Source organism: Sander vitreus, chromosome 23, assembly GCF_031162955.1.
Source record: "Sander vitreus isolate 19-12246 chromosome 23, sanVit1, whole genome shotgun sequence".
NCBI classification, from domain to species: Eukaryota; Metazoa; Chordata; class Actinopteri; order Perciformes; family Percidae; genus Sander; species Sander vitreus.
Window position 1 is genome coordinate 21,434,416 of NC_135877.1, and position 18,664 is coordinate 21,453,079.

The 18,664-nt window shown below is 39.4% G+C and overlaps 1 protein-coding gene across 5 annotated transcripts in view; it reads right to left on the bottom strand.

The window, feature by feature from the left end:
* The window catches only part of LOC144512356 (plexin-B2-like), a 215,167-nt gene that overhangs the window by 4,458 nt on the left and 192,045 nt on the right, over positions 1–18,664 (bottom strand). For all 5 annotated transcript variants that reach the window (XM_078243056.1, XM_078243057.1, XM_078243052.1 and 2 more), the window contains 13 exons: positions 17,823–18,004; positions 17,090–17,156; positions 16,409–16,555; positions 14,223–14,300; positions 13,103–13,181; positions 11,909–12,009; positions 10,431–10,512; positions 8,866–9,017; positions 8,267–8,427; positions 5,356–5,503; positions 3,077–3,141; positions 2,222–2,297; positions 112–186 (listed from right to left, as the gene is read on the bottom strand). In XM_078243056.1, coding sequence (XP_078099182.1) covers positions 112–186; positions 2,222–2,297; positions 3,077–3,141; positions 5,356–5,503; positions 8,267–8,427; positions 8,866–9,017; positions 10,431–10,512; positions 11,909–12,009; positions 13,103–13,181; positions 14,223–14,300; positions 16,409–16,555; positions 17,090–17,156; positions 17,823–18,004 — 1,413 coding nt within the window. The remainder of the gene's footprint in view (positions 1–111; positions 187–2,221; positions 2,298–3,076; positions 3,142–5,355; positions 5,504–8,266; positions 8,428–8,865; positions 9,018–10,430; positions 10,513–11,908; positions 12,010–13,102; positions 13,182–14,222; positions 14,301–16,408; positions 16,556–17,089; positions 17,157–17,822; positions 18,005–18,664) is intronic.

The following is an 18,664-nucleotide window of genomic DNA, read 5'->3' on the forward strand; positions in this document are numbered from 1 at the left end:
ACCACAAAGATTCGGTTAGAAGCTTCAAAAGTAGGTTTGGCACCACGAACAGAAGTAGAAATGTAACTGTACGCAATAACGTTTTGAAATGAACAAAAAGACATTTCTCACCACATCATAGTACTTGCTGGCGTACTGGTACAGCTGATGTAAGGCCAACTGGGTGTTCAGCTTGTCTGTGTGTTGCTACAAAGTGGAAACAAACATTACACATTAAAACGGTTTAAATCCTCTGACGTGGACACCAGCTCCATTAAAACATTGAGTAGATTTTAAGGAAATGTTGGTAATATTGATGAAGAAAAGCTCTATAAATCCCCACAAAGTTTGAGCTTCGACACTTAGGTATGGTATTTCATTTTTGATGACACCAAGCTCTTTAACATTTTTTAAAAAGCACATAAAGATGCATATTTTTAGTCAGGCGTTCGTTTAGCCACATTCTCGACTGTATTACTATATACCTTATGCTTCTGTGTTTTATTATGCTTTACTGTGATTATTTGTGCTTTTTATGATTATTGATTTGTTTTAATGTATTTATTATTTTGGCCTGTGAAGCACTTTGTGACTGTCTGTAATAAGTGATATATAGATAAAATGTACTTACTTACTCTTGTTCATATGGAGGTTAAATGCACTTATTGTAAGTTGCTGTGGACAAGCGTCTGGCAAATAAACGTACTGTAAAATATGTGACAGGTTTATGTTCATGTTGAAGGAAACTAATAAAAAAACTCATAAAAAGCAAATTCATCTGAGGATTCAAAGTATTTACTGGTTGCGCTGGGTCAGTTATTGTTGATGTTGGCTAAATTTGAGGCTTTAATCAAAAAACATAAACTAGGAATGCTCTTGGCAGCAGTGCAGCGCAGCAATAATATCCATACTGTATATCCACAGTGGACCTCTCTATGGTCTTAATTACAACTCAACAAAAAGTACATCATGCTGATTGTGCACACGCTCAAACATTAAAGTGAAAAAATATAGAGAGGCTGGTAATATTATTTTGAGCCAAAAATCGAGTTTTGGATGCGGCTGAGAACATTTCATTTAATATAAAAAGACACTTTTGTATGATAAAGACAAAGAAATGACCCCAGTAACTATTGCATTATTGATGTAATTATATTTAAGTACCATTTTGCTGTTGTAGTTGGTCAAGGTGGAGCAGATTTGATTCAGTTTATACACAGTTTGGGAGTTTAATATTTATACGTTGATCACATTTTATAAGATAATCAGATGTTTTTATATGTAAAGTAACTGGTATCTGTAGGCAGATGTAGTACCATACTTTTCTCTGAAATGTAGTGGAGTTGAAGTATAAGTGGCATAAAATGGATCTACTCAAGTAAAGTACAAGTACCTCAATTTTGTATTTAAGTACAGCTTTTGAACCGCTTCATGATAAATGGTTGATAACCCAGCACTCGTGAATAGATTTACACACCTTATGAGACTAGACATGACAAGTCCTTATCCATAGTGTAGCCCTACTTTTTTCCTGAATCACTGTTGTTGCCATGTCAGCTCCCGTTTTTTCTTTCTTTCTCTCTTTTTTAAATATTTCTTTGTGGCATTTTAGGCCTTTATTATAAAGGACAGCTGAATATGTTAAAGGGAGAGAGAGAGAGAGAGAGAGGGGGAATGACATGAAAGGCCACAGGTCAGAGTTGAACCTGTGGCCGCTGGGACAAAGACTGAGCCCTTGTACATGGGGCACACGCTCTACCAGTTGAGCTATCCAGGCGCCCCTCCATCTTTCTCTTTTCTGTTTTCTGCCCTTTTCTCTCATGCACAGTAGAGCACTCATTAGTTTTGCGTATGCATTTATATTTACGCAATGTGTGGTGTGTGTGTGTATGCAAGTTTACGATTGTGTTTGTATATGGATTTTTGTATGTATACATAATAACATGTGTAATATGTATATATATATATATATATATATGTGTGTGTGTGTGTGTGTGTTTATATGTGTGTACTTAAGGAGTAGGACGCTTTACCGGCCCAATTTAACTACTCCTTTATGGTTTGGTTTGGTGCTTGTTCCTTTACTATTTCTCCTTTGAATTTGTTTATCTTTGTACTTATGCTTATACTTGTGCTTATCTGGACATTTTGTTATATTGCCACTTTGTTTAAATAAGGTGCTGCTGGTGCTATGTATATGATACTTTTCCTGGAAAAACTCAATAAACAGATAAAAACATACCCTGGAAACCTCAGCAAGGTGTGTGTTCATGTCCTGGTCACTGACTGGAACCATCTGTCTGATGCCCTTGTAGTAACTGAAGAAAGCACACACAAACACACATTTATCATATTGTATCAAGTGATCAAATGGCAATGACATTTGTATCTAAAATAACAATTTATTTGATGTTGTTTTATACATTTTCAGTCTTATAAGTTGGACTTTTTGCAACTGGTGGACCCATGTGTAGCCCAGCTGTTCTGCTGAATAGGGGTGGGACAAAATATTGTCACTGCAATATATCGTTGTCCTTTTTCATGTGATACGAGAATCAACATGCTGGCGCCAAATATCAATATTTCATTGAATAAATGAAGGTGCTCATAGATTTCCCTGCTCCCAGCCTCGCTACTTCATGGCTCCTCGAGGTGGCGCTTAACACATGAATGAAGGGAAAAAAGCTTTTTTAACAGGATGGCAGACAGCAGTGTGAGGAAAATAACAGATGCCCCAGCCCCGTTTAAGTCTATAGTTAGTGTATAGTCATTTTAATTTACAGACTGAAAAACGTGTGCTACAGAATTGTGCTGTTTCATAACAGTTCGGACTTAGTAGCAGTAAATAAAGAGGGAGAACCGGCACTTAACCTTTTCACGGGCATTTTGTATTCATAGTTAGACCGATATCGTGATGCATCATTATAGGATTGTCTAGCAATATATTGATTATCGCAGAATTGCTGTGTAGTGATATTATCGGGATCGTGAGCCATGTATCTTACCGTGAGGTACCCTGTGATTCCCACCACTAGTACCGAATACTACACACACGCACACATCTGTTCATTCTGTTTATTTAGTGAAACATACTCACTCGTCCACCATCTTCTTGTACGTGGAAATCTCTTTTGCATAGAGCAGCTTGTTGCTGGGAGACTCCTGCAGAAAAAACAACAACAAACGGGATAAGAGATCATTACCAAAGCTTCTCAGAATCACCCTGAAACTTTGTTCTGTGTAAAGGGAAGATGTTTGACAGAGAAAAATCCTCTCCCGGAAGCTCCTGCGCTGTTAATTAACATCGGTCTGTGATGTTCAAACAGTCCAGGGTTTATTTTGCGATTAAGTGCTGTAATTAACTCCTTTTGCTGCAGCCAGTTTCCATCAGCCCGCCTCCTCGTCTGCTGCGAGTCCCACAAAGACTTCTGACAGCAGCCAGTGGAGGGCAGTGAGCATCCTAAGAACTTGCCTGAGAATCCTTTTCTTCAGTATCAGAGTAAACCAGCGATAGTTGTCTGTACATCTATGGGTACACTGCAAACAGGAGCTGCTAATAGCTAATTCGGCATACTTTAAATGGCACCAATGTACTAAAACATAGGGGAAAATACAGTCCTGCAGCTGACATTACGACAGCCCATTTGAGGAGGTTTTATGCTCTCCTGATTGCTTTAAATTCTTCTCATCATATTGGTTCCCAAATAGGCCTATATGTTGATGTCAGCATGTTTCCATCTATCAGATCAGCTTCCTCCATCTTCACACAACAGTCAAATTTCATAATTCACAAAGCTATTCATGTGAAAAAAATAACTTTAAAATACAAGGGACAGGATTTAAATGGGAGCGTATCTATGTCCCCAGTGTCCTATGTTCTTCATACTAACATCTTCATAATACGACACATTAACAAGACCTTTTAAAGGGTTTTATGTTCTCAGCAATGTTCTTCCCGGCCAAATGTTGAAATCATCCACCTATAGCTTATAGCCGTAGGAGAAGGAGTTTTTGTCCTACGCCCTCAAATTTGCAGACAATAGTTTTTTTTTCTTCTCTCTTTAGACATTGATATATCGCCACAGTGGTTGAACGGATTTTCACCATTTAAACTGCATTTGCAGACTGATCTCATGAAGTGGCGTATGTATGACACGCCAATTCATATGCCATTTTGGCGTGTTATGAAGACGCATAATCGCTTTTTAGCGTGTTTATCAACGCCGTTTGGCCTCCATTGACTTACATTACTTTGTGATTGCGTGTGAATTTACGCTGTAGCGAGTAGTATGAAAGGGCGTAAATCCGCGTAGGGAGGGTGGTCGGGGTGGTGGATGGGTCAAACACAGGACTTTCACCCAGGAGACCAGGGATCTGGTCCCACGTGTCACGTTTCCTAAACTCAACAGTCGCTTTCTTCTTTTCCTAAACCCAACCCTGTTGTTCTTTTCCTAAACCCAACCGTGCCGTTGTTGTCCCTCATCCCGTTATTGTTTTCGTAAATCCAACCGCCCCGTTCTTCTTTTCCTAAACCCAACCGGAGCTCCAAATGCAACGTCCCGTTCTTCTGCGAAGACATACACACGGATAGCTCCTAATGTGTACAGATAACACGCGCCACTTGGCTTTAGAAAGTGGCGTGTATGTTTACGCGAAGTCATGATATCACGTTGGCATTTGAAACATCCATCTCAAACATGAACTGTAAAGCTAGCCCTTACCGATCTCCTACAATGTTAGTTCATATCAAGAACATAGGACACGGGGAACATAGGGATGAGTCCATGTGAATTACAAAAGACCAGCGGGTTTGAAAACTGTAATTAAAATCCCTGACCAGTGCAGGTGATGCTAAAATCACCCCACCTCCCCTACACAAACAGGGTTTTACCCGGGATCATCCAAGACTTCTTGGTCTTTCCTAAGACCCATAAACATTTTTCCTAAAAAAAAAAAATAAAAAAAAAAGCAATTCAACATAATTTTGGGCCATTATTATCACCATACCTGTGTCTAAAACTAGAGCTAAAAAGCTAGGGGAAATAATACATAAATAAATAATCAAAAAGTTTAAAGAAAAAGCTTGCTAAAGAAGTCCAACTACAATCATTAGACCTGAGAAAAGTCTTTTAGTTACTATGATGCTTTTTTTCAACGTTTTTGGAGCTTTTTTGCCCCATTTCCCATTCATTCAGCTTAGGTGCTGCCAAAAATGACTCAGGTGCTGCACCTAAGACTTCTAATGGCAGGGACAACTAACAATCCAGTCCGAGTGAGACTTCAGACTCAAAAGTTCCCAGACTCCTAAGCCCTTTGTATGATCTGTGTGTGTGTGTGTGTGTGTGTGTGTGTGTGTGTGTGTGTGTGTGAACTGACTCGGCTGAGTTTGTGCTCCGTCTTGGTGCAGGCGTCCATGAAGGTCTGGGCGATGACGTGCAGCGACGCGTCCACCACCTCTGTCACGTGCACGTCGAAGATGAAGTCGGGGTTCCTCAGGATGTTTACCCAAAACCGCATAGGCAAGCTGGGGACAAAGACAGAGACTCTGGGTCAGGACGGTAAAATGACCAGGAAGTGGATATAACAACACATAGAAACACATGAAGACTCCAGAAGTACATATTTTCAGCTCGTCTTTCTTTCATACTAACTGTATTATTATTATTTATTTATTTTTTCACTATTTTAATTAATGTCTCCACTTGTATTTTGTTATACAAGTGGAGACATTAATTAAAATAGTTCTTTTTTCTTTTGATTTTTTTTTGAATTTTTCTTTTTCCTTTGACTCATTTATTTTTTCTCTGGATTTTCAATTATGTTTAAGTATGTCATTCCATTCTTTTCTACGTATACTGTATATTATTTATTTATTTTATTCTTTCTTTGAATCAGAAAAGAGGCATATTTGTTGTGCTATATTATGTACACCAATGTGTTCCTAGTAAAAAAAATAAATACCCATAAAAAAAGCTTTAAAAGTTTGCTGAAATTTCTCAGAAACTGACTGACTTGACATTATCACGGTCAAAGTCAATTCAAATCTAGTGGTAGTTTATTCAGTCATCATAAAAACAATAATCATATACATATCACTAGGACTGGGCATCATCGGGAACCGGTTCCAACTTGGAATTGTTTCAAAATTACGATTCCAATGAAATTGTTTTTTATTGTAATCGTAAGGTTTTGAATCCGATCATCAGTTCCAAATTTATCACGGGCAAGTTTTGGTTTCCGTAGCGACCGCCGTACTTCAAGGCGTTTGTCGTGTTGCAGCCGTGGAGCACAGTAAGCAGCGCTCCGAAGTGCGTCTTTATTTTACGCTGAAAAAGCCTGATAAAACTGTTAATCACCATTGAACCCAAATAAAATGTGAAATAAGAATGGGACCTGTTTCAACTCCACTCCTCAAAGAATCGTTCTCGAGAATCGATAAGAACCGAAATGGAAAGGAAGAATCGGGATTGGAATCACAATTGTTAAACTCCCAACGATGCCCAACAGTACATATCACAGTGTAAACTCAAACAGTAAATAGTGACTGAAAGGATTAAGCTGAAGCAAAAGCTTGTATATGCCTGTGATCTTATCGATTAAGAATGTTTATTATATCACATTTATACCAGAACTCTTATTATCTAGCTATGACTATCTTATTAAAAGACAAAACAATCCAAAAAAACTTTACTCTTTGCCCATTTGCTAAACCAAAAGTGTAAGTAACAGATTAAACGGTGTGTTAGTCTGCCTAAATGAAGGGAAACCATTAATCCCAACTACTTACACTGTTTCCCTCCCCTCCTCCCTTCATCATTTCATCTCTTCCTGCCGTCTCTTCCTCCACAGACCATAACCCTAATCAATAATTCACGACAGCTGATGAATATTTCATTTTCCAACTCGGATGTGTTCCTGGTGATTGACAGGCTGAGCTCAAGGCAGGGCTGGACTGGGGTAAAAAAAAATCAGCCCTGGACTTTTGAGACCCAGACCAGCCCACCACAATCGGCGAACACCAACCGTCCCTGCACTCCCCTTCAACATACAAGCAGGGTCCAAAATCAGCACCCTTTATTAGCCAAATGCTAACAAGTCCTCTCTTGTAGATAAGGGTGCTAAAATAATCTCAAGTTTTTAGCTAGCTATCGGCACTTTGTGGAGTTATTTTTGCCGCCGGTGAGGGCGGGACTTAAATGTGCTCCTTCTCTATGGTAGGATGGAAGTGGGCCATAGTGGGATGTGATTGGCCAGTGTTCAGATGAGAGATAAACCAGTGGGCCAATCATGTGATCTCTCTCCTCTATGTGGGCCGGTCAGTGAAAGACTAAGGATGTGAATGGCCAGTGTTCATATGAAATACACACAAGTTGGCCAATCATGTGATCTCTCTTATCTCTATGGGCCGAACAAAAACAAAACAAAACAAGTTTTCGACCGGAATGCGGCCCATTCAGACCACACAAATAGACCAGCCAATCCAATCAGAGAAGTTTAGGGAATAAAAAGCAATCTTTCCGTTTCTATTTCCTTTCTTCTTCTTCCACATCATCTATCGGTCCCGATAAAAGACGACCAATTAGATCGGGCTTTTATGTTGTCGACCGGGACGTAATTACACTCTAGTTAAGCTGATGAGATCGAGTAGCATTTTAGTTTTTTTTCCTTTGTTACACCAGAGGAATCATTCATCTCACTCACTCACACACACTCACTCACTCACTCACACTCACACACACTATTGTTGCCTTTCTAGGGATAAGTAAATTAACTGGAATAAAGTGGTCGTCTCCTACATTTAAAACTATAACCACTGTGTGTTTGTTTCCTAGAAGTCTTAAGCAGACAGTTTTATTTCCCTGTGGGCCAACCATCAACATAAACACGCACGCATCAGTTTAAAACGTCAGATACCAACCCGTTTACTGACAGTGTGATCTGACAGTAGGATCTGTGTGAGGCTGCGTGAGTGACATCAAAGGAGTCTCCCACTGATCACACGTTTCGCTCAGAGATGCTTTCTTGTGGTCTGTATTCTAGTTTTCTCACAGTAACCCACATCATTAAGGTTGCACAGTGCAAGAATGAATCCTGCCCTCTGTCTATTGACCAGAAAAAATGTACCAAAGTTGACATTTAATTAATCTTTTCACTATACTGTATATTCAAGTTGTGGGAGACTTTACATCACCTGTACTACTACGACCCTGGTCACATAATACACACACACAGTGTATACATACAGTACATGTTAGGTATATTTAGTGTGTGTGTGTGTGTTGTGTACCTGTTAGTCTTCCAGATGTGCAGCGTCTCCTCGTCCACGTTGTCGTGTCTCAGCGCCTGTTCGTCCAGGAAGTCAAAGAAGTATTTGACGGCAGGAGGGACGGCGGTGCTCGCGCACAAAACGCTGCGGAAGAAATCGTCCACAAACTGCTGCAAAGTGCCCTGTAACACACACACACACACACACACACACGTATGTTTGCGTGTATACATGTGTGTATTTTTCCTTTTATTTTACATTTTAAATTGTCAACATTCTCTTATATTGTCCATATTTAATTCTCTAGACTTTATCCTTGCACTATTGGACTTATTTGCACTACCACCATGACACACACTCTCATAGAGCACCTAAAATTGTGATTTTGAAATTTTAGACTTTTTTAGACCCTGTGGAAACCCTGTTATCTTTATATAAACTAACTAGCATCATAAATGTATTTAAATGAATAAAAAGTACATTTGCCTCTGAAATGTAGTGGAGTAGAACTATAACTTAGCTCAAAACACTCAAGTAAAGTACCCATAAAGTGTCCTGACAGTAAGTACAGTGTTTGAGTAAAGTACAGTACAGTGTTTATTATGTTCAGTCCCACACACCTTGACAGACAGCAGCCGGGTCAGGTAGATCTCAGTGATGGCTTTGGTCATGGACTTGTCCTTCATGCTGCCTCTCTTTGACTTCCCTTCATCGATTTCATCCGCCGGCCTCACCAGGTGGAAGGTGTTGTCGTCCTCCAGCAGGGCGTTTTCTGTTCAGGAGACGGACAGATCTAACCGTTAAAGTTAACGTCTTTATTCAGACAGGACAGCACGAGGGAGGGAGGGAGACACATTGCTGCGAGGGAGGGAGGGAGAGCAGCTGTGAGTGAATGTTATTCTAGTAAGCAAGCAGACGGTTTTCTATTCATTTAGGACCCTATTTTTCTGTGCGCCGGGCGCATTTTTCAAAAGGGTTGTACTTAGTGTCTTCATTAATCAGAGGTGTGTTTTGGGCGTAACATGCAATAAACCAATCAGAGATCATCTCCCATTCCCTTTAAAAGCCAGGCGCATTTGGACCTCGGCGCATTGTTATTATGATAGAGGATTTGCACCGTAATATTTTTATGTGTAATCTTTTTCATGTTTGTGTGCTGCTGTGCGTCCCTGTGTGTGTGTGTGTGTGTGTAAAAAGCATAGTGTGCGCGCGCTGTGCACGAGCCTAGGCGCATTTTACTAATGCTCTGTTAAAATAACAATGAAATGCTGCGTTATTGACTTTAGACCAGGTTTTTGTTGGTCAATGGCGCGATCACTTCCCGCTGCCTCAAGATAACAATACACCCAGAATGAAACACCTGAACACACCTCCCTGTAAGACTAGCACGCCCATGGGCGCACAGATGGGCGCAGGTGCATTTGCTATTTAAACGACGTGGGCGCTGGACGGGAAACTGACAACTGTGTCGGTCTTAAACTAGCAGAGACACTTGTGTCGGGCTTTGTGCTGCGCCGGGGGCAAGATAGGGCCCATAAAGTTATTAGATAGCTATTATAGTATATAGTTATTGTGTTACTTTGTTGTTTTAAAAGGTTAGTTCGGATTCACCAAAATCACAAAATAACAAACTAACTGATGGAGGCAGCGGTAGAGCAGCAACTCCTGTGTTCTGCGAGGTAATATGTTTTTGTCAAAGGAGTCTGGTGGCTTTGACGAGAGCAGAGATAACAGCTTCAGTTCCCCGTCGTAAAGGGCTGTCTGACAGCAAAGGAAAGCGTCCACTTAAACTGATATAGTTACTATGTTTTTAGGTGTCTAAAATAGGTTTAGCTGCTGCCCCCGTCTACAGCGTGTCGGTACTCCTGCCTGCTTCTCCAATCTGGATCTAGGTGAAGTTTTGAGATTTTCTTAATAATTTGATATGAACATTGGCACGTACAAGAATTTTACAGCAATATTTATCATATTATAATAAATCATAATAATAATGATTCTTGTTATTTTTATTTATTTCATGTCCATTTCATTCACCTCTAAAAATGGAAAAACTTAAGTGTAGGAATATGAAAACTGTATTTTAGTATAGCAGAGTTACATCTACCTCTGCCCAAAAGTCTGCCGTGTGTGTGTGTGTGTGTGTGTGTGTGTGTGTGTGTGTGTGTGTGTGTGCGCGTGCGCGTACTCTCTTCGTAGCTGTCTTGATGCTGGTGGAAAGACTGTGTGTGCAAAACTCTGGACAGAACCAACGTGGCGTTATCTCGAACCTGGAAGACAAGAAATCGTTGGGAGAAATATGAATAAATCCTGATTCACTGAAACTGAACAATGCACACACAGTTATAAAGTTGCACTTCATCTCACAGAAGCTTTATCCATAAATAATTTCCTTTAAATGTCAGCGGGGAAGCTGTCGGAGTGTTTTTAGTTTCTGCTGGTTTTCGTGCTGCATGAGAAGGCGTCTCTTGTGGCTCGACATTTCTCTGTGCCTGGTCTCGACACAGAATAAAAAAAACAACAGTCTGGTCTCGGCACAGAAGCAAAGCTGATTACAAACATGCAGAGTCTGAAGCAGGATCGTGAACTCTAATCGGACTCGCTGCATTACCTGAAGCTTAGGACAAACCTGAAGATATCTACAAACACTGAACAAACCAAACATAAAGATTGCTTCCACCAACATGCACGACCCTGTAAATCCTGCACCAACGGTTGCCTGTCCTTTTACCAAAACAAACAGCAACTCGCACTGTTTTATTTTGGGGTTTCAGGACGCAGCAGCTAGACTTCTCACTGGTATTAACAGACGACATCAAATCACCCCAATCCTGGCTTCTCTCCATCTATATATATATATCTATATATATATATCTATATATATATATATATATATATATATATATATATATATATATACACACACATACATATATACACACACACATATATATATATATACACACATATATACATACATATATACACACACACACATATATATATATATATACACATATATACACACACACACACATATATATATATATATATACATACATATATACACACACACACATATACACACACACACATATATATACACACATATATACATATACACACACACACACATATATATACATATACACACACACACACACATATATATATATATATACACACACACACACACACACACATATATATATATATATATATGTGTGTGTGTGTGTGTGTGTGTATATGTATGTATGTATATACAGGCACATTTTCAACGGGCACTGCACTAGTTAGTATTAACTCAATAAAACTACTAAATTATGTGCAATAAAGGTGAATGACACAGGAAAGAAGTATTAAACTTGAACCTGAAATGTATTTAATACTTGGTGGAGAAGCCTTTGTTTCCAATGATAGCTTCAAGACACTTCCTGTATGGAAAAACTAATCTCTCACAGTGATCAGGTGGGATTCTGGTTCATTCTTCAACAAAATCTTAAAGATTGTTGTTTTATGTTGTTCTTGGTTTTTATCTGCTGTTTTTTTCTTCTTCTGGAAAGCACTTTATAACCTTGTTCAGAAAAGTGCTATAGAAATAAAGTTTATTATTATAAAGTAGAATACTAAGTATTGTGCACGACAGCCTCCGGACATTAAACTCACGTTGTAATGAGCCAGGGTGTTGAGTCTCTTCCAGCGTCCCTCTCTCTGGGACGTGAGGTCCAGGTCTGACAAGATCTGACCCGTGGAGCCAGGACGCCACTCTGTGGACGGAGGAGAAAGCCGACTTAATATTAATATGTGCTTCTCATATTTAAATGTTGTCTTCGTATGTATTAGTCCTGCGTTTTGTTTTGGCTGGGATTGTTTCTCTTTCTCTCTCTGGCAGAATAAATCTTGATCTCAGTGAGATTAACTGAGTAAATTAACGCTATACAGTATGAAAAATCAACATTACACTATAATGTTATTTTGTGATTTGGCTACTGTAACTGCGTAATTTCCCTTTGGGGTTTAATAAAGTATTTCCTCTCTCTTACTCTAATTAAGGGTAACTAAGCTGAATCACTGTTTTACACTCACAGTCTGTATAAGTATGTAACAACATTATTATATCTAATGTTATCCTTAACTTAAGTGCAATCTATAAATATGATTCAATCGGAGAAGAAAATAGTTTGTTTCAGTGGCGGTCCTAGACCATTTCAAAGAAGGGGCCACATGCCATTTTTAGGGGCACCAAATAAAAGCACAAGTGTTACATAACCCAACCCTCCATAGGTTTTGTAATTTGTAATTTATTTATTTGAACAGGGACAGTGCATTTTTTCACACTTTTGATGCTTTCATCATTTGACTTTTTTTTCCCAAAAAATGTTGACGTTTTTGAGTTTTTTTTTTGGGGGGGTTTTTTTCAAACTTTTTTCCGACGTTTTTTTTTATAGGGGCCAGTAAAAATTTACTTGGGCAAGTAGATTTTTTTTTACTTGCCCAAAAAAAACCTTAGCATTGAACCTGAAACAATGACATAAAACAATAAACGCACAAATACTTATTTAGTGTTACCTACATTTGATTTATCACTGCACATGAATAATATCCCTTCTTTGGGGATAAAGGTGGGGTAAAAAATGTATGAAAACATTTGCCACAGTTAGGGAGGGTGCAGAGGGGGGTTGAGGCTTAATGTAAAGGGGGCACTGGCCACCCCCCAGAACTGCCACTGGGTTTTTTTGTCACCAAATCTCAGCGTTACCCTGCAGTCCCACCACAGACCTGCAGGAGGCAACACACTCCCGGTCTGTGACAGCAAAATGATTTCTTTGTATAAATATCAACATAATTGTTAGTTCTTACCGAGGGCAACACTCTCCACCTTCGGTCTCTGCGAGTACGGCAGATTCCTGTACACCTGATCGATGATCTTCTCTTTCACCTGCAGGGCAGACAATTTACAGGTTACCTGCCAAAAATTGTGCTCGAACACAAAAACTAGAATTATATATTTCATTCACGTTTATCAGCACTGAACAACACTGACAGACAGCAGAGAAATATCACAGAACACAGATGCCACAACCTAGCCCCTCATATCTAAACACAATACAAGTCATTTAAAAGGGTTAAGTGTGAAGGTTTTTGTTGAATAACCTTAAAGCCAGCGTTAAACGGTGGCAACTAAAGATAGACTGCAGAAATGTCCACATTTTGTCGTCGGGTCAAACTTGGCCTGTTTTGAAAGTTTCAACATCAGAAATTTGGGTTTCTCTCCAGCAAATTGCTAAAAAATGGTTCCATCTTTTTTTTCATAGATTATTTTTTGGGCTTTTCCGCCTTTAATTTTTGACAGGACGGCTAGGTGAGAAAGGGGAGAGAGAGGGGGAAGACATGCAGGAAATCGTCACAGGTCGGACCTGAACCCCTGACCTCTGTGTTGAGGCATACACCTCTCAGTACATGTGCACCTGCTCTACCCGGCCACCTTTGCAAGTAAAATTAAGGATGAGATCACTACTTTCATAGCATTTGAAAAAACTAAAAACATTATCCATCAACCCTGACTATTTGTGGAAATAATTCATAATTTCAGCTTTTCGTGTGCTCATGTGTTGTTGATGTGTTCTAATGTGTGTCTGTGCACTTTTACCTGTGTCTACTGTGTTTGCTACTTGTGCAATGTCTTTCTCATGCCATCAACCAGCCAGTAGTCTGATCTGTCTATGATCTGGAATAGTGGTTGTGCCATTTTTACTTGTCTATGCCTATGTCTTTCTTGTTTTATGTGGATTTGTTGTATTGTTGTAGCGTATCTATCGTTTAAAGCCATTAACCTGCTAGAGACTGCAGATGAAAATTAGCCTGTATGGCTAAATCTGGCACATTTACATGTTGGACTCTGTACTTATGTTGATTAATGTGCGTTGTCCCTTTTAAATATAGAAATCTATATTTGGAGAAGCTCTGAAAACAGACCCACCTGGGAGATAGTGTCACAGTTCAACACCTTCACTGGAGTCACGTCTGGTCCCTCTCCGTGCACCAGCACCTGCAGAGTCTGACATCACAAACACACACCTGTCAAACTCCGATTACACTCTCTACGAGCTACACACAAGAAGGGCTGCAACTAGTCAATATTCAGACTAGGCTGGAACTAACCATTTTTTTCATAGTCGATTAATCGGTTAATTAATTTTCTCGATTAATCGATTAGTTGTTTGGTCTCTAAAATGTCAGAAAATGGTGAAAAATGTGGATCAGTGTTTCCCAAAGCCCGAGATGACGTCCTCAAATGTCTCGTTTTGTTCACAACTCAAAGATATTCAGTTTCCTGTCACAGAGGAGAGAAGAAACTAGAACAGATTCACATTTAACTGGAATCAGATCATTTTTGACTCAAACGGACTAATCAATTATCAAAATAGTTGGCGATTCTTTTAATAGTTGACAACTAATCGATTCATCTTTGCAGCTTTAGTCTGTTCACACTGATACAGGGTAATATAAATAACATTAATTGTGAAAATATCAAACAATTGTAAGCCAAAAATTTTATTTTGTTTGATTATTTTAAATATATGTAAATATATAAAAATCTGCTTAGAAAAATTCTGGCTCTTGGACAATTGTAGTTGAAGACACCCTGGTTCAGTCAATAAAATGCCAAAAAATAGTGAAAAATGTGCAAGGTGACGTCTCCAAATGTCTTGTTTTGTCCGACCAACAGTCCAAAACACAAAGTTATTCAGCTCCCAACGATATAAACCAGAGAAAAGCAATTTTAATGTGCCATTTTATACATATTAATGCTCCAACAGTTAACAGTTACATTCATTTGTCTTCTGATCGATGGGCAATTTAGAGCCATGAAGTTAAATAGTCCAATTTCTGGTTGTAATTGTTTTTAGTAATTTACATGTTCTTGATTTTATCCTGATTCTTAAAGGTGCTCTAAGCAATGTTGGGTGACGACGTTACTTCTTTTTGACGTTCAAAGTATTGTCAAACTAAATGGGGGCTAGCTCGCCCCTCCCTTTTTTTACAGTGTGTTCAGGGGACAGGCAGCTAGCAGATAGTGAGGAGATGTTTTTTTACAGTGTGTTCAGGGGACAGGCAGCTAGCAGATAGTGAGGAGATGTTTTTTTACAGTGTGTTCAGGGGACAGGCAGCTAGCAGATAGTGAGGAGATGTTTTTTACAGTGTGTTCAGGGGACAGGCAGCTAGCGGATAGTGAGGAGATGTTTTTTACAGTGTGTTCAGGGGACAGGCAGCTAGCAGATAGTGAGGAGATGTTTTTTAGTGTGTTCAGGGGACAGGCAGCTAGCAGATAGTGAGGAGATGTTTTTTTACAGTGTGTTCAGGGGACAGGCAGCTAGCAGATAGTGAGGAGATGTTTTTTTTACAGTGTGTTCAGGGGACAGGCAGCTAGCAGATAGTGAGGAGATGTTTTTTTTACAGTGTGTTCAGGGGACAGGCAGCTAGCAGATAGTGAGGAGATGTTTTTTACAGTGTGTTCAGGGGACAGGCAGCTAGCAGATAGTGAGGAGATGTTTTTTACAGTGTGTTCAGGGGACAGGCAGCTAGCAGATAGTGAGGAGATGTTTTTTTACAGTGTGTTCAGGGGACAGGCAGCTAGCAGATAGTGAGGAGATGTTTTTTTACAGTGTGTTCAGGGGACAGGCAGCTAGCAGATAGTGAGGAGATGTTTGCTGTATGTGACAAAAAATGTTCTAGCCTAAAAAACGTGTGACATCGCTTAGAGCACCATTAATTTATTTGATTTGATTATGTCCTTGAGTTCACATTTTGTTTTCAGTGACGTGCATGCTCTTGTTTCTCCTGCGGTCATTGTATTGTATTGTACAATTCATGCACTGTTTGTGTATTGTGTTCTCAATTTTATTGTGGATTTATTTTCTATAATCTCGGCTACACTGAAAATGAAGGTCTTGCCCTTATTGTGCCTCCGAGGACTAGGTATAAAAGTTGATGATAAGGAGAATGATTTGAGTTCAAATTCTTAAGCACAAAACGATTTAAAAACACTGAATAAAACCAAAAGGAGGAAATCTGCAGGTTTGATCTAAAAAGTACTTCAAAATGCCGACAGGTCAACACACGCTTCCTGAACATTAGAACCCTGGGAGTATTGTGTGTACTCACCAGTACGGAGTACTCCACGTCGTCCCCCAGCAGTCCCGTATCGTTCAGAGTGTATTTGGCTTTCTTCATCTTGGCGTCCACCGGCCCTTTCTCCACCTGGTGCTTCAGGGCCTTGAACAGTTTGTATAAAGGCTCCCCTGCCGTGTCCTGAAGCACAGACACAGGAGGGGGAGGGGGGACTAAAGTCAATCAACATTCCCCTGTTGATCCATATCACAACTTCAAAAAATGTGGGATAAAAAAAAAAAGAGCGTGATTATGCTTTTTGTTGTAATTGACAAGGTATTGTAGCCGATCCCTCTCACCCCGGACACAAACGGTTTGAGCCCCTCCCAAACCCTCACGCCATAAAAACAGTTTCTTCCCCTAAGCAGTAAGCCTCACCAACAAGGTCCCGGACCCCCACTGACACTGACTCCCCCCCCCAAAGAACTCAACTCAATAAAAGCCAAAATTGGCCAAAAAAGGGGTAAAAAAAAGAATTACAGGTCCACTGAACAGGTTTCAACAACACAGAGAGAGACAGAGGGGAGTTTCTGAGAGTCAATTATAACTGAAGGAACAGAGGAAGAAGAGAAGGCAAGGAAAGAGGAACAGATCGAAGAGAAATCAAAACATCTGAGAGAAGTCAAAGTAAAAAAAACATCAACGACAGAATAATGAGGTGAAAGAATCTGTTACCCTGAGGAACTGATAGATACAGATGGACATCCAATTACAGAGCATCCTCTCCACCACCGTCTCTGACCTTGACACACACACACACACACACACACACACACACAAATATTAGGAGATTTTTCTATCATTTAAAACGTATTACTTAAAAAAATGACAGAAATGCATAAATAAACCACCAGCCGAGAAAAATAAATAATTAAGGAAACGAGGGAATCGTTTGGGGTTTTGACAATGTTTTCTGTTATAGCACTTTGATAAGGGTTGTTTTTGTAATTAAAAAGCATTTTGATTCCTCCTACTCCCTTTCAGAAAAGAGTATTTATTTATTTTGCTTATTCATGATTTTTTTTTTTACATAGTGAACTACTTTCATGTTCATTTTTATTTTAAAAAATTCTCTTGAAACATGTCAAAGCATGTCCTAAAAACAAAAGACCCTACTTCACAATATCATATTATAACAAATAAATAAAAAGATATGTCTATACAACATTTTAGGTCATACAATAACTTACACAATACACTTACGTTACCATTTATTTCCTATGTTTAGGTCACTTCCTTTCTATATTGGTCAAGTATTGTTTTCTTGTCTGTATGTCTTGTATTTTAAGTGTTTTTGTTTATTCTTTTGCTGTTGGTTGAAATAAAACTATTCATTCATTAGAACAAGTGTGTTATTGGTGCTCGTTGGCTCTCCCAGACTGCCTGGGTGCGTGTCGTGTTGGCTCACCTCCGGAGCATGAGTTTGGGGTTTTTGTTCTGCACGTGTTCGTCCATCAGCTCCAGCAGCAGCGTCCTCATGATGTCCGTGTAATACTCCAGTTTGCCGTGCAGCGCCACCGTCAGCAGGGAGGCAAAATAACCCCGAGAGCGTGCGTTGAAGTCCGGGCGACTCTCCAATGTGTGGATGAACTGGAGGGCAGAGAATATGGAGGACTTGAAACATGACAGAAAGTTCATTCATGGTCTTGGAAATAGTAGTTTGGCAAAAAAATAAATGAAAAATAGGTCCACTTTCTAGCTTTTCCTGGAGCTTTTAAACAACCTAATTATCCATGACTGAAAAAGCTGCTAATAACAACAACAGTAAAACTAAGGGCTCCTGCACACTGCCTGCGTGACGCGAGCTGGTCAGCTGCCTGGCGTGTCCGTTTTTATTTCGGTTCCCACGTTAACAGGTTAGAGCTTGCAAACTGCAACGTCTCAAAACGTGTGCATGCTAGAAATAGAACCAACGCCTACTTTTCACGCGACACGCAAGCGTGTTGGAAGCGTTTCCAGGCAAAATAGAATAGGAAAAGATGTTTATATGTCATTTTGACACAAATACATATTAATAAATGACGTTGATATCTGAAAGTCTCTAGGTTTTGACATAAATGCAGATATAAATGTAATTAAAAAAAATAATTATTGATTTTCAAATATTGCACCTGTCAATGCAGAACAAAATATTCTGTAGCCTATTTTGCCGTCAATACTGCCGAGGTTGTCTTTGCTGTTATCAAATCAGTATATATCTACATTTAACATTTCATTTTATCAATGGGAAACATCTATGTGTCCAGACAA